Source organism: Phoca vitulina, unplaced genomic scaffold, assembly GCF_004348235.1.
Source record: "Phoca vitulina isolate PV1807 unplaced genomic scaffold, GSC_HSeal_1.0 scaffold10, whole genome shotgun sequence".
In the NCBI taxonomy this organism is placed as follows: Eukaryota; Metazoa; Chordata; class Mammalia; order Carnivora; family Phocidae; genus Phoca; species Phoca vitulina.
In genome coordinates this window covers 2,104,366-2,120,636 of record NW_022589713.1, presented here as the reverse complement: position 1 = coordinate 2,120,636, position 16,271 = coordinate 2,104,366, and the positions used below count along the sequence as shown (strand labels likewise).

Genomic DNA, 16,271 nt, shown 5'->3' with positions numbered 1-16,271 from the left:
GTTATGGGAAAATCCATTAAATGTAATTTTGAGATATTAAAAGATTGAATATAAAGAAGAAAGGTATAGAACTTTAACATCTCAAAGTTTAATGGAAATGGCCCATATTTTGAAGATGGTGAAAATGGTTTCTATGTTTATCCTAGCTTACACTTACTGCCTTAGGCAGGAGATATATCCAAGAACCTACACTTTAGATCATATTATATGAACCTAAATGGAATAATCAGAGAAGTTGTTCTGAAAGACAGACATTTAATTATATAACTGTCTTCACTTGAGGACCATTTTACCATGTGTTCGCCTCATTTGCATTAGAGAGAAAAAAGACAGTTGTATGTCTATGTAAGTCAGTTATATGTTTTCCCTCAGGGTCAATACTTTTGACTTTTCCCAATAGGGCTTTTTTTTTTTCTTCTAATACTTTTGGCAGACTGTGGTTTTCATCAGAAGTGCTTAATCTTTCCTCAGGATAGGTATTTCAGGTATCTTGTAAAGTTGTGTTCTTACAACGTACAATGGCATATCTACAGAGGTTCCTAGATCCTTCACTCTCCCCTTTCTGCCCCATACCTTCTGTAGCTCCTTTTCCTGTATGCATCACACAGATGTTCTGGAGTTAACGCAGGTGCCATTTGAATATGAAATGCATAAAAATCTTGCCACTTTTAGGTCCTGCTTCTTAGGGAAAACAGTTCCACTGGTACTTAGAAAAACACAACGTGACTTGGTGAATTTATCTCTTTTTCTTGACATTGGCAATGATAATGCAATGCCCATTGTATACAGTCAGTGTGAGGTCAGCTTGCAAATCCCTACAGATATGTGGTTACTTCTCTACTTTCCCTCTCTTTTGCTTGGGCAACTGCCACATTGATGCACTGGAGCCACTCTTCTGCATTCTTCTCATCCTTGGCCTTGAAAACATAGGTTTTATTGTCTGTGAAGATTTCAAAAGCTCGAGGGAGGGAGCGGTCCCTGCGTTTTCTGGCCACAACTTTCACACTCTGTACTTTGCTGAGTTCTATTGGAGAGTCATCAGGATCATCTTTCTGAAATGCATATGGGAAGGAGAGAACATGAGCTGGCTCCCAGAGCACGAAAAGATCTCTGGCAACTGGAGAATTTTCCAAGAGGATCAGAATCTTTTCACTGCATATGGTTCATAACTTTTGTTATTTTGAATGCTAAGGCCTCAGTGAGTCATTCATTAGAACAATGGAAGGAGTGAGCAATTGGCCCTATGTTACAGTATATTAAGTTGGCACAAGATGGCCAATTTATAAGAAATTATTATTCGGTGGGATTTGGGAAAATGTTTAATTAATATTTCTTTGATTTCATGTCATGTTCGATTGATATCAACACTGTATCAATAGAGCAAAATGCAATAGTACAATTGGAGTACTATTAACTCAGGATCTGAAATAATTTGGGAAGCATGAAATTGAATTTTCCTTTGTGTTATCTCTGAGAAAGATGAATTAGTTGAGTAAACAGCATCCTAATGTTTAAGCAGATCAAACTGTTTTTGAAACACAATGGAGCTTTGGAAGTATGATTTGTCTACAAACATTAAGTGAAAGAATACTTAATGATCTACATTTTTCTGGCATCAAAACAGAGGCTTACAGATCACCACTGCAACATGAGGGTCATCCCAATGGGCTAGTATGAATAGTTTCAAAAGATCAAATACTTCTTTACAGCAATTTCTTTAACATCCCTGAATTCTTTTGTCTACTGGAGGATGTGCCTGTGCTTGAGGGTCTTGCCAACTCTCCTTTTCCATCTCCCCTACACAACCCACTCTTCTTTCGCTCTGCAATGGAAAGGCACCCTTTTCACTCATCCTGAAGTTACATGGTGTATCATCCAACTTGGAAAAATCTCAGGAGGATCAAACAAACGAAAAAAGCAACTCAAAATATTGATGCTAGGGAAGTGTCCTTCAAACAAAGCAACATACTCACTCCCCAGCTATTTCATTAAGAGACGCATTTCCAATAGCATTTCACTTTTTAGTGTTTAGTAACTATTTATTACATTTGGTGTTATACTTATGACTTTTCATAAATGATATAATTTTAAAAATATAATAATAAAGTATCTAACATTTAGAGACTGATAGTCACAAAATATTAAAATAATTAAATTTCAATTTATATACATAGTTTTATTGCAGTAAAAAATGATTGGGTGATCAGGATAAAATGCTGTGGGACTGGTAGAAAACAATATGATTTCAAAGAAAAATGATACCATGTAAACATTGTGATGGGTATTAAGTAGGGCATGTGTTGTGATGAGCACTGGGTGTTATATGCAGCTAATGAATCACTGAACACTACATCAAACACTAATGATGTACTACGTGCTGGCTAACTGAACATAGTAAAAAAAATAAAGATGAACTAATTTATGTATTTCTTTAATGGATGGTGTTAGATGTCAAATTGCTACGGTATCTTATTCCAATGGTTATACTTAAAGGAGAGGTGTGAACTTCTTATTTTAAAATGATAATATTTTCAATTCAACAGAAATTACAGTTTGTGGACTGTTTAAACTTATGATAAACTTAAAATGCTGCAAAGGTATTATACAGATTTTCAAAATTCTTTTAGGGAATAGACAGAATAAAGTTTGAAGACACCTGCACAAGATAATAATTTGCTAGCTTAATTTGGTTTATGGTAAATATCTGACAGTAATAAGATTGTATTTCTTTGAATTAGTCTATAGAACAGAAATTGATACATGGAGGAACTGATCAAGAAAACAAAAAGTTACCATAGTTCTCTAAAGAGGGACAGTGAATTACCCAGGAGAGGTGGACAGGAAGTCAAAGGGCACCATTGCCTAGCTGGTTGGTAGAGATCAAGACCTTACGAATGCGAAAGTAAAAAAATAACACCATAGTCTTTCAGTCCTTATTAAAAATGCACATTTTTCTCATTTACAAGAAAGGGGTTGAAGCTTCAGCTGGACTGATGACCCCTGCTAGGTCACTGCGTCCCTGGGGATGAGAGGGAATTTGCTGTGGTCCTTATAGTACATTATATATTTCTCAATATTTGAGCCACATGTTCTGTCAGATCTCTGAAATGTCAAACCATTATTTCCCTATAAAGATATCAAACAAGTTAGCCAATTATAAAATAGCTTACTCTAAGCTTTATTAAAAAGCTCTGAATCAAGAAGTATAAAGGTCATTATTTGAGCTCAAGAAAAATATTCTTATGCACTAACTCTGCTCTGTCTCAAGGGATCTGAGAAATCATTGCATCTTAACTTCTGATTTCTTTAATAAAAACAGGAAATTCAGATGGTCATTTTAAACACTTTAAAAATACTTCAGTGTGGAGCTATGCTAAGGAAAGTTTCTTTAAACCTCCAATAACTGTCTGAATTGAGTCCAATAACTGTCTGAATAACCATTATGCTTCCCTTTCAAAAAGATTTTCAGCCACAGAAAAGTCCATCTGTATATTTAATAATACACGCAGATGAAGAAAGTAGCATGAGCTTAGGGTTTTTTTTCTTCATTCAAAAAGTTAACATGACGTTTTATTAATTAAACAAGCGTTCGTCAAAATTTGTCATAATTCGGATATACCATACTTTATTCCTGTTGAGTAAAAAGTTCAAATACATTTTATAATGAGCACTCCAAAGATATAGTGCATATGTTTTCAGTGACTCATAATTTTTAAATAATTTAAAATCTTTCGTTAATTAATTCAAACACAGTTTGGTTTGCCACTGGTCTGTATTTTCAGTATTCCCGGGAAGCAGGACAGTACACTCATTTAACAACAAGCTTTGATAGCACACTGCCTGTGCCCGACTCCAGTTTTATCCCTTTTTGCCTTACTGGCTCTAACTTTGGTCAAGCCAATCAAAGTCTCTCTCTCTCTGTCTCTGTCTCTCTCTCTCTCACAAGGGGAAGGGAGTGGGGAGGGTCTGATGTTACATGATGTAAAAGTACCATATGGTGGAACAAGTTTGAGATATAGTAGTTAAACAAAATTAAGTGGGCTCTTTCCTGCAAGACTTGTCAGAACCTTTAGTTCCTTTGTATTTCCCAGATGTCTTTGATATCCTGGTAATGACTGACAGACCCTGGGTCCCAAAGTCCATGAGTGGGGCACAGTGGGTGTAAAGGCATCAGCAGGGTGTTGTATGCGTGTTCTCTGGGCGTCTTTCCACAGGAGTGGATGGATGACCATGTGTACATATGCACATATTTCCCCATCACTCTGATTCTGGGGCTCAAATAATACCTGTAAGAGTGGGACAAGACAGAAATCCAAAGGCCAGGGTCTTGCTCTCCCTGGCTTGCCTGGCAGGCGAGATAAAGACCGAAAGTGCCCCCACTTCCCACTCAAGTCAGATTCCACAAGGCTTTCTTTCTGTCAGACCTAACCTGGTGCCTGCCCATCCTGGGAAAGACACCAGCTCTCAGGGCCTGTGCACTGTGCAGAAGGCCACCGGGATCACCCAGCCCGGAGGAATATGCTTCCATCTGCTGGCAGGGAAGGAGAGAGGGAGGGAAAGGCACCCCAGATTTACCCATATGTAACATGACAAGAACAATAGTGCTGACCTCAAAGGACCGTTTTGAGGATTCTTTAAGGCAATCCAGGGTGGCATGTGATAAGCTATTATTATTATATTCAAAATATCCAAGAGGTAGGTCAAGATTGCTTTCTCCCTGATCCTGAATGAATAGAATTTAATGATAAATAAAACTGACTTGAGAAGAAAGGAATAACTTTGCATTGCTGATTGGAATAAAATGCTATTTCAGAAGTTTCTCACTGAAATTTCAGAGTACAGATATTTACTGAGCATCCTAGTTCAGATTGAAAATTACATTAAATGAATATTTATTAATTCTTTTAGAATCCTGTTCTATTTAACTGACTATTAAATGACTGCAAGATGATAGTGGTTTTCCCTAACCAGCACTGAACTTAGTTGACTATGAAAAGTACTTAAAATAAATCAGCTTTTTTCTTTCTCCCAGCCTGCTGTCTCTCTTCCCTGGGTCCCTGCCTCCAAATATAACCTTTAGTTATAAAGGAAGTCAGGGTCAATATCATAAGCTATTAATTTATGTAGGTGATCTATAAGGGAACAAAAGGCACATGGTTCAAATCAAGCTCACTGGGTAGTCCTTTGGCAGTTCATCTTCTAAACTTAAGTCAACTTAAAAAAGATCTCCTGTAATAAACTGAAGAGAGACAGTAAACCAACTAACATAGGACTGAACAGAATAGACAGTCCAAGGGACATATGCAAAAAAAAAAAAATGACACTGTGAAATTATTAATGGAAAAGGACAAATTATTGGCGTTTTAACTCAGGACAAAATGCCTACCTGGTTAATGTAGGTCAAGACCTTAAAAATACAAGTGTAAAAGACAAGGGGGAAACTTACAGACTTTCCTTTTTGAAACAGAAGTTGATTTCCAGCCAGTGTAAAATAACGAGTTTTCCACCTTTTGATGAACTTCCATCTGACTTGCTTCTCTTTAAGTTTTCCTTCTATGAGAGGCTGGCCATCTTGATTTACAACTGTTGAAGGTAAGAGAATGATCAAACCATTTATTTCCCATTATTTATTTGGCAAGCAATCAAAAGTCAGAATTGTACAATGAATGAGAACCCAGTAGGCATATTTGGAAAGTGTGCTAATAAATTATGAATTTGGTTAACCTTTCCCCCTTTGTCCCTAAAGGAATGCACAATTTAGATATGATAATGGGAACCTGTTGAAAGCCCTCACTGAGATTTTCAAAAGGAATATAGTTCACAAAAAGAGGATCTGGTTAGCAGTTTTTAAGGCGTATCCAGATACCCAGCTTTCTGTGCTTCTTAACTCTTTTGTTTCATGATAGTCTGTACAGATGAACTGCTTAGAAGCACAGCTTTATGACTAATCACAAACCAAGTGTATTTAACTATTTGGCAGCAAAAGTCAAAGGAGTGCCCCCAAAGATGTATTTTTCCTGAAGACACAACATTGCAAAGGCAAGCCCAACTCTTTTGGACATGGTTATTTCCACTCTGGAACACACATACTCCTTCTCCATTCTGCATATGCCCATCTCTGCCCAATCAGCAACTAATCATTCCATGAGTCAACTCAAATGTTGCTTCTTTTGGGAGAACTTCCCCAAACTCTGACCAGAGTGGCTTCACTTGCCATATGTTCTCATAGCATCTGGCATATTTCTTTTACATCAAGCATCATTGGTAGATAGTTATTGGTGTTTATCTGATTCATGTCTGTCTTTCCCATTGAACTGAAAGCTCCATGAGGGCCTTTGCTTTGTTCACCGATGTATCACCAGGCAACTAATATGGTGCCTGGCAAATACAGGGAATCTGTAAGTATTTTTTGAGTGAAAAGGTTAATTTTGCAGTGAAGTAGAGTGTGTATGATTACACATAATCATAGAATTAGAAGATGTGTTACAATGTCAAAAGTCAGAAGTTATAATGTTGAACTAAAGAATTTCATTCATTTTGTCAACTACCTAAGATTTACTCTCCAAATTCATAGGTAAGCATCTGATTTCTGGGGATTATGACAATATTTACTTACATATATTATGTTCAATTTTCATAGCACTTTGGAAGTAATGAAATGTGTTCCATCATTTGGAAATTTAGACAGTGCCTCTTTGACCATATAAACACAACCTATTCTTCCTATCCTACCACTTCTCTTTTCTAATATAGGTCAAATAACTACTTTAGACAAAGAGGATTTCTCCACCTTGACAGCATTTTCAGGATAAGAATGATGAAATGTATGAAATGTATAGTTTTCTTTTTTTTAAATTTAATTTTATTTCATTATGTTGTTAGTCACCATATAGTACATCATTAGTTTTTGATGTAGTGATCCATGATTCATTGTTTGCATATAACACCCAGTGCTCCATGCAGTATGTGCCCTCCAGTGAAATGTACAGTTTTCATAAACAAAATTCTACTAAGGCTACTTTGGCCTCCCTCCCCCCCACCCCCATTTAATGTCTATTCAATTGAATCTTCTATTGTCAGCCCCAAATTAAAGCTAAAAACTGAAAATACTATCAAATATATTATTAGATAGTGACAGAGCTATGAAAAAACTGAAGTAGGGAGGGACCTGGAGGTTGGTGCACACTCACATAGGTGGTCAGGAAAGAGCTTGGACATTTGAAGGTATCTTTGATCTGAGACTTTAGTGTTGAGAAGTGTCTCCCATCTTTGGAGAATCTTCATGGCAGCTAGTATCGTGCCCAGCAGAGCATAGGGAAACCAGGAACTCAAGAAGTATTGACTATCAATTTCAAGAAAATGATTTCAGGGGCGCCTGGGTGGCTCAGTCAGTTAAGTGTCTGCCTTCGGCTCAGGTCATGATCTCAGGGTCCTGGGATGGAGTGCTGCATCAGGCTCCCTGCTCAGTGGGGAGTCTGCTTCTCCCGCTGCCTCTCACTCGTGCTCTCTCTCTCTCTCTCTCAAATAAATAAATAAAATCTTTAAAAAAAAAAGAAAAGAAAATGATTTCAGTGCTTTGCTTTGCTTTACTTAGGAATCATCTGATTTAGAGTATTAAAGACTGTAATGCTCTTTGAAAATTTAATTGTCTCATAAACATGATGCTCGCTTCCTTTGCGCGGCCTCTACACTCCACAGTTACCTCGGATAAAGCACTTAGGACAGATGCTAGGTCTTTCCTGGGCTGTATGTCCTAGAGAGCCAGAATAGCCTCACAGTGGCCTGGACCATGGGTTCAGTGTTTACTAACAGCGTGCTCTTGAGTCACGAAGGGGGCAGCAGTCTGTCTGAGAGGAGGAACAGAAAGTCCAAAGGGAGATCCAAGATAAAAAGAAAACAAACTCTAAACAAACAAATAATGAAAGACCCAGGCTGAGACTTACATTAAAATCTTTCCTAAAACATCCATTTCCTATGCTTCCAAATGAGAAAAAATTGCTAATCTAATTATGATGGTCAAGGATTTTTTTAATAAGAATTCAGAAGAGTTAGATTTGAATCCTTTCAACTATAGTTTTCTGATCAGCAAGATCCCACCTGATTTACAAAGATGATGAGATCAAAAGTCAAAATTAAGAAACTTATGTGAAGATACTAGGTAAGTAAGCACTATGGCCCCCTCCATCCTCTGCTTTTATTAGACTTTACTTCATAGTTTGTAATCACATTGCTTTCTTGCCATGGTTTTAATGGTAAGATGATTTAATGTAATGGCTTCATAACAGTACATTTTTCTAGTCTCAGTCTTCTATATTTACTCAAAGAGGCATTTGAAATAGTCATGATACCTGAGCTGATTAGAAATCATGGTTGATTTAGGTAATATTTAAGCCCATGGATCTTTCTGGATCTGACATAAGGAATTAGCTTCAAGTATTTCTCCTCAAGGCAGATCCAAATGTTGCACTTGGGTGCCTGGGTGGCTCAGTTGATTAAGCATCCGACTTGATTTCGGCTCAGGTCATGATCTCAGGGTTGTGAGATCCAGCCCCACATTGGGCTCCAAGCACTGAACATGGAGCCTGCTTAAGATTCTCTCTCTCCCTTTCCCTCAGCCCCTCCCCCACTTGCCCACATGCTCACCTGCTCTCTCTCTCTCTTAAAAAAAAAAAAAAGACTTTACAAATGTTGTACTTGAAGAGTATGTGACAAAAGTTTGCAAGGAGAACTTGGCAAAATAGCTGAAGGAATTACTTGAGACACAGAGTGGATAGGATATCATACCCACAGACTTACATAATGACCATATGACCATAATGACCATGAAAGACTCAAGACAAAATGACAGGCTTACTGGAGCACAAAAGGTTGAAGGACTGTCGAGAAATGCTGCTAAGCAGAGGCTTATCACTGTATAGCTCAGCCAAAATTATCCCAGGGAAAAAGTCCATGGAAAGGGTTGTAGGAAGGAAATGTTAGCAGAACTTTAAAGTAGCTGCATGTGAGGACCCAATTTAGTCATCAGAGTCGGCTTTAGATAATTTTGTAAAAGCCAGGCTATTTGTAGCTGTAGGATTAGTTTAAAAATAGTTTCAAAGGCAAAAAACAAAGAGACTTAAAATTTTTCCACTTACTATCCCATCTCTTAATTTTTTTTGCAATTATATCTAGCATATGCATGAGAGGCCATGTTTCATTTTAAAAGGTTCTATTGCCCATATCATATCCTTGTAAGCAATAATTCTCATGATAACCCTGTCTTCATGATCAAAACAGGGAACTAATTTTTTCTAGGTATGATCATAATCTATTTGAAAAATAACATGTGGAATGAGACTGAGAGAACGATCATGTGTCTGAAACTATCTTGTTAGCACGTAACACATGCAAGATAAATAAATATTTTCTCATTTACCAATTAATGCATTAGTTCATTTAAAGTGCCACAATTTGGCTAAGACATCTCTACCAACCTGGATCTGTTCTTCTCTTCAATTGTCAGTTGGCTGAAAAGCTATGGAATATTAAACTGAATTCTCTCAAGCAATTGGAGCCCAAACTGTTACTGTGTTTACCAACTTAAAAGTCTTTCTGAGTGTCAATACAAATGTTTATACATTAATTGTATTTCTTGTGTGCACCAAGGGTTGAAGATATTTATGTTGCTAAAAAATGAATTTTGAAGGTATTAATCTTACTCAGCATGCAGTTGGTGAATAAGAGTGAAGAAATACCAGACAAAGACCTTAAAGCTGAGGAGCCCCATGGCAGGAAGAGCAAAGCAATAAAGAATAGTCATCTGTTCATCTGTCAACCATCCAGCCATCCCACATGTACTTTTGAGCACAGATAAGCTGTAAGGCACTGTGTTTGGATCTGAGGGGGTTACAATGCTCAGTACAGAGGGAACTTGGATTTATCATCTTGTAGGTGAGGTCAAGCATTTTACAAATTATACAGTTCAATGTGGAGTTTGGCAAGTGCCACTGGAGAAGGAAAAGCCAAGCACCACGACACTCAAAGAAAGGAAATTCTACTTCTGGCTAGGAGGAGGTGACATGGGAGCTGGGCTTGTGCTAGGGAAGGAAAAAGGGTATTTAGGAAGAGGGCAGAAAAGGGCAGAGGTACAAGAGGGATGTGTAAGAATCTGGAAGGATCCATGAACTTAGAAGCAACTTCATAAAGCAGTTGTTCTGGGACAAAGCCATGGGTGGAGGGCTGAGGGTGTGAAGGCAATGCAAGATTTTCTAGGTGTAAGATCCAGGAAAGAGATTGGGTAACAAACTGTCATGGTGAGGTCATATTGGACGTTAATTGAAGGTCCTTTTGAAGACTCATTAGAAAGGACTTTGCTTTTCTTAAGGACTAAGCAGGAGCCTAGAGCCTGTGAAGGTCCAGCCAGCACAGGCATGAAGCCCCCCTGGGCCCCAGATGGGATCAGTTATGTATCACAGAGAGTCTCAGCAGGAAACAGAGGACACCTCAAGCTGGGTAATTGAGGGGAGTTAATAAAGGGACTATTTACACAGATGTGAGCAAGGTGTAGAAAAAGCACCATAGTACTCTGGGGCCAGGAACCATGGGAAGGCATAACATGCCTCTGCCTGAAGAAGAGAGCGGAGAGAACAGTTAGGACTCAGAGGGAAACCTGTATGGAGAACACTGACTGACAGGAGCTGTGGCCTTGGGCATAGGACACAGTCAACCTGCAGTGACCAAGCAGAGGGGAAGCTGGGAATAAATAATCCAACCTCACTCTGCTCCCTCCCTCTGATCTTCTGCCTTTGTCGCTAGTGGTCAACTGTAACTGAAAGCCAGAGGTAAGGGAGACTGGAACACACTGGAGAGGCACCTCTTCTTAACGGGGCAGGGGAAGCAGCAAAGCTTCCTGGAGTAAATGTGTCTGAGCCGAATTCTGAGGTGAGGAAGGTGAAGGGAGAAGAGGTACACTGAAAAAACAAAAACGGAAACAAAAAACATAGGCAAAAGGCCAAGTCTTAGAGAGGGGTTGTGCAATGCCTTCTAGAAACTAACTCATTCTATGTGATGGGAGCCTGGTGGGACTTGAAGGGCCAGAGTTGGTGTGAAAGTCAAGGAGAGACCAGTCCTAAGGATCCTCAGACATTGTGCAGAGTGGACTCTAAGGCTTTGCAATAGAACATAATGAAAAATTTCTGGGCACCTGGGTGGCTCAGTCATTAAGCGTCTGCCTTCGGCTCAGGTCATGATCCCAGGGTCCTGGGATCGAGCCCCGCATCGGGCTCCCTGCTTGGCGGGAAGCCTGCCTCTCCCTCTCCCACTCCCTCTGCTTGTGTTTTCTCTCTCGCTGTGTCTCTCTCTGTCAAATAAATAAAATCTTTAAAAAAAAAAAAGAAAAATAATAATTTCTGTAGTCACACAACCCCTTTTTATCTCAAGAGCACCAGAGTTCAATGATTGAAGGTCTCCATCTTGTTTTAAGTGTCTTGCAATTCTGAATATGTCTTTAGCCATTTATAACTTATTTAAACATAGTGTGCTGAATACCATGTTTACTCACCACTATAATAGACCACTCGGGGCTACACCAAAACTTTCTCTGGTATAGGCCTATAGTTTATGGGGCAAGGGCAGTGATTCTGGAGCCAGACCTCAGCAGAAGCCGGAATCTGCTACTTAACAACTGACTATTCCAATGCAAATTACTTCACTGAGCTTCTGTTCTATCCTCTCTAGAGTAGTCATGCTTAACAACAGGGCCACCATGAATGGCTGTGTAGGTTGTTCACTGCACAGAAGCAGGCAGCCAAGGTGGTGAGTAGAGGCTGAAATTCAGCTTGTATTTTGCTGTTCAAGCCATACACCCCCAAGTGGATTTCATCCACCACAAATAAAGACACACAAAAGTGCCATTAAGGTTAACTGTGACCTTGCTTAAGGAAATGCCTGGTATATTGTAAGGGATCAATAAAGAGCTACTATCATCATGATCATGATATCATCATCATCAACAACATAAAATGATGATCATCATCATCCTTTTGTTGTGATGATTAACATTTGGTTTTTATAAATATCATAACCTAATGGCACCAGGATAAAACCTGCCTCCCTCCCTCAAATCAAGAATGTAGTGAAATCTACATGAAAGTGTTAGGAATAACAAGAGAATTCAGAGTGAGATGGGGAACACATTTAAGGCTCAAGGACTTCAGGCTTTGAAGTTAAGGTGTAACAGGCAATTCAAAGAGTCCCAAAAGGGAGGTGAACACTTCACCAAGACTGCCATTTTCAAGCCAATCCAGTATGGATTGGGCTGCATTGGGAGTGTTTTCCACATCATCTGTGGTTTCTCCCCTTTCTTCCAGACATCCTACTTGTTCTTATGACAGTAGATGGTAACCCCCGTACAATTACAAATACTATTCACATTGCATAGTGACTTCCATCCAGATACAGAAATCCCTTATACTGTGTACTTTTTTGGTTTCTCTAACTTTTGTCTTAAAAGCATTGCACTGTGCATGAAAAACCCATAATTGAGACTGTCATGAATTTCATTTGTGATACTTGAATTCTTAGATATTCCTTCCTGATTGTTAAAGATAAATACCTTCAAAAGAAGGCATATTCTGGAAGAAAAAAATATAAATCTCATATATATATAGAGAGAGATATCAATATCAAACACACACAATACGTGACTTTCTGTTAAATAAAATGATCTCCCATATTACTTTTGAAAAGAACTTATTTAAGAAGATACTATTTATTCAAAGAATACATTTGGCAGAAAAATTACACTCAAAATGTTATCATATGAATACCTTTGTCTCTTAAAACGAATCACTGTGAATTCATTAATATGTTTTTTGTCATCATTTGCCTGAGAAAAATTTTACTAAAAATTTTCTGAGATGATACAAACTTTGGGTGTTCACTTATTTGGTAAATATTTATTGAGCATTGTGTGCTAAGGGCTGAAGATGGATGGATGAGGAGAGTTCCCTTCATAGAATTTACTATTTACCAGAGGAAACAGACATTAATCAAATAACCATATATGAAAACACAAGACAGCAGGTATAACAATTGTCATGAGAAGAAGTCTGAAGGGCTTTGAGGACCTTAGTATTAGGCAGGGAGGTCAGAGAAGGCTTCCCCATGGCAGTGAATTTGAACTGTAATGGGAAGGCTAAGATCTCTATTAACTAGATGAGGAGGGGAGAAAGGGCACTCCATACAAAAGCCCAGTGGCAGGAAGAAGCATGGTGTGTATGGGAAACTGAAAGAAGATCCTTCTAGCCTGAGTGGAGAGAGAGAATAGGTGACATATGGGACAAGATGAGGCTGCAGAGGATGGGAGAGACCATTGCATGTGAGGCTGTGAGGGGCATATTATAGAATCTGGTCTTTAAGCTAAGAGCTGTGGGAAGCTGTTGTAAGGTTTCATGCAGGGGAGTGGCACCATCAGAGTTGTGTTTTGAAGAGACCATTCTGGCTACAACATGGGAGACTGACTGGTAGTGTTGGCCAGACAAAGGCCCCATCAAAAAGGAGAATTACAGACCAATATCTTTGATGAACATGGATGCAAAAATTCTCACCAAGACACTAGCCAATTGGATCCAACAATACATTAAAAGGATTATTCACCATGACCAGGTGGGATTTATTCCTGGGATGCAAAGGAATGCATTTGCAACATCTGCAAAACAATTAATGTTATATACTACATAAATAAAAGAAAGGACAAGAACCATATGATCCTCTCAATTAATGCAGAAAAAGCATTTGATAAAATACAGCATCCTTCCTTGGATTATAACTCTCCACAGTGTAGGGATAGAGGGAACATACCTCAATATCATAAAAGCCATTTATGAAAAGCCCACAGTGAATATCATTCTTAGTGGGGAAAAACTGAGAGCTTTCCCCCTAGGTCAGGAACATGACAGGGAGCCCAATCTTACCACTGTTGTTCAACATAGTACTAGAGGTCCTAGCCTCACCAATCAGACAACAAAAAGAAATAAAAGGCATTCAAATTGGCAAAGAGGAAGTCAAACTCTCACTTTTTGCAGATGACATGATACTTTATGTGGAAAAGCCAAAAGACTCCACCTTAAAATTGCTAGATCTCATATGGGAATTCAGCAATGTGGCAGGATATAAAATCAAGGCACAGAAATCAATTGCATTTCTGTACACTAACAATGAGACAGAAGAAAGAGAAATTAAGGAATCAATCCCATTTACTAGTGCACTAAAAATGATAAGATATCTAGAAATAAGCCTAACCAAAGAGGTAAAGGATCTGTACTCTGAAAACTACAGAACACTTATGAAATTGAGGAAGACACAAAGAAATGGAAAAACGTTCCATGCTCATGGGTTGGAAGAGCAAAAATTGTTAAAATGTCTATGGTACCCAGAGCAATCTACATATTCAATGCAATCCCTATCAAAATACTGATATTTTTCACAGAGCTGGAACAAATAATCCTAAAATTTTATGGAACCAGGAAAGACTCTGAATAGCCAGAGGAATGTTTAAAAAGAAAACCAAAGCTGGGGGCCTCACAATGCTGGACTTCAAGCTCTATTACAAAGCTGTAATCATCAAGACAGTATGGTACTGGCACAAAACAGACACATAGATCAACAGAACAGAAGAGAGAACCCAGAAATGGACCCTCAACTCTATGGGCAACTAATCTTTGAAAAAGCAGGAAAGAATATCCAATGGAAAAAGACAGTCTCTTCAACAAATGGTGTTGGGAAAATTGGACTGCCACATGCAGAAGAATGAAACTGGACCATTTTCTTACACCATACACAAAGATAAACTCAAAATGGATGAAAGACCTAAATGTGAGACAGGAATCCATCAAAATCCTAGAGGAAAGCAGAGGTAGCAACTTTTTTGATCTTGGCCACAGGAACTTCTTGCTGGACATGTCTCTAAAGGCAAGGGAAACAAAAGAAAAAATGAACTTGGGACTTCATCAAGATAAAAAGCTTTTGCACAGCAAAGGAAAAGTTGACAAAACCAAACCACAACCTACAGAATGGGAGAAGATTTTTACAAATGTCTTAGCAGATAAAGGGCTAGTACCCAAGATCTATAAAGAACTTATCCAACTCAACACCTAAAAAACAAATAATCCAGTCAAGAAATGGACAGAAGACATGAACAGACATTTCTCCAAAGAAGACATACAAATGACTAACAAACACATGAAAAAATACCACCATCCCTCGGCATCAGGGAAATACAAATCAAAACCACAATGAGATACCACCTCACACCAGTTAGAATGGCTAAAATTAAGTGAGGAAACAACAGATGTTGGTGAGGATGCAGAGAAAGGGGAACTCTCTTACACTGTTGGTAGGAATGCAAGCTGGTACAGCCACTCTGAAAAACAGTATGGAGATTCCTCAAGAAGTCAAAAATAGAGCTACCCTATGACCCAGCTATTGCACTACTAGGTATTTACCCAAAGGATACAAACGTTGTGATTCAAAGGGCCACCTGCACACCAATGTTTATAGCAGCAATGTCCATAATAGGCAAACTATGGAAAGAGCCAAGATGTCCATCAACAGATGAATAAAGAAGGTGTGTGTGTGTGTGTGTGTGTGTGTGTGTGTGTGTGTGTAATGGAATATTACTCAGCCATCAAAAAGAATGAAATCTTACCATTTACAATGACATGGATAGAACTGGATTGTATTATGCTAAGCAAAATAAGTCAATCAGAGAAAGACAATTATCATATAGTATTACTCATAGAGGAATTTAAGAAACAAAACAGAGGATCATGGGGAAGGGAGGGAAAAATAAGACGAAATCAGAGAGGGAGGCAAAGTATAAGAGACTCTTAACTCTAGGAAATAAACTGAGGGTTGCTGGAGGGGAGGTGGGTGGGGGGATGGGGTAAATGGGTGATGGGCGTTAAGGAGGGCACGTGATGTAATGAGCACTGGGTGTTACATGCAATGGATGAATAACTGAACTCTACATCTGAAACTAATAATACACCATATATTAACTAATTGAGTTTAAATAAAATAAGTTAAAACAAGCCAATGGGAGGATTCAGTTAGGAGGAAGAAACAGAATAGGTAAGAAAGGGTAATGTATACGAGAAGGTGGGAAGGATGAAATCCTATGCAAAATATCACCACCTTCTTGAGATATTTGATGACTTTATTCTCTGTGGCTGCTAAAAGCACCTGTATGTCTTTTATATAGGTGAGTTTGTGGCTGAAAAATAAATTTCTTT

The 16,271-nt window shown here is 38.5% G+C and overlaps 1 protein-coding gene across 1 annotated transcript in view; it reads right to left on the bottom strand.

The window, feature by feature from the left end:
* Positions 1–372: 372 nt before the first annotated feature.
* VEPH1 (ventricular zone expressed PH domain containing 1) overlaps positions 373–16,271 on the bottom strand; it is a 222,112-nt gene continuing 206,213 nt past the window's right edge. The window contains exons 13-14 of the mRNA XM_032408363.1: positions 5,447–5,583; positions 373–1,052 (exon numbers count right to left, since the gene is read on the bottom strand). Of these exons, the coding sequence (XP_032264254.1) occupies positions 816–1,052; positions 5,447–5,583 (374 nt within the window). The 3' untranslated portion in view covers positions 373–815. The remainder of the gene's footprint in view (positions 1,053–5,446; positions 5,584–16,271) is intronic.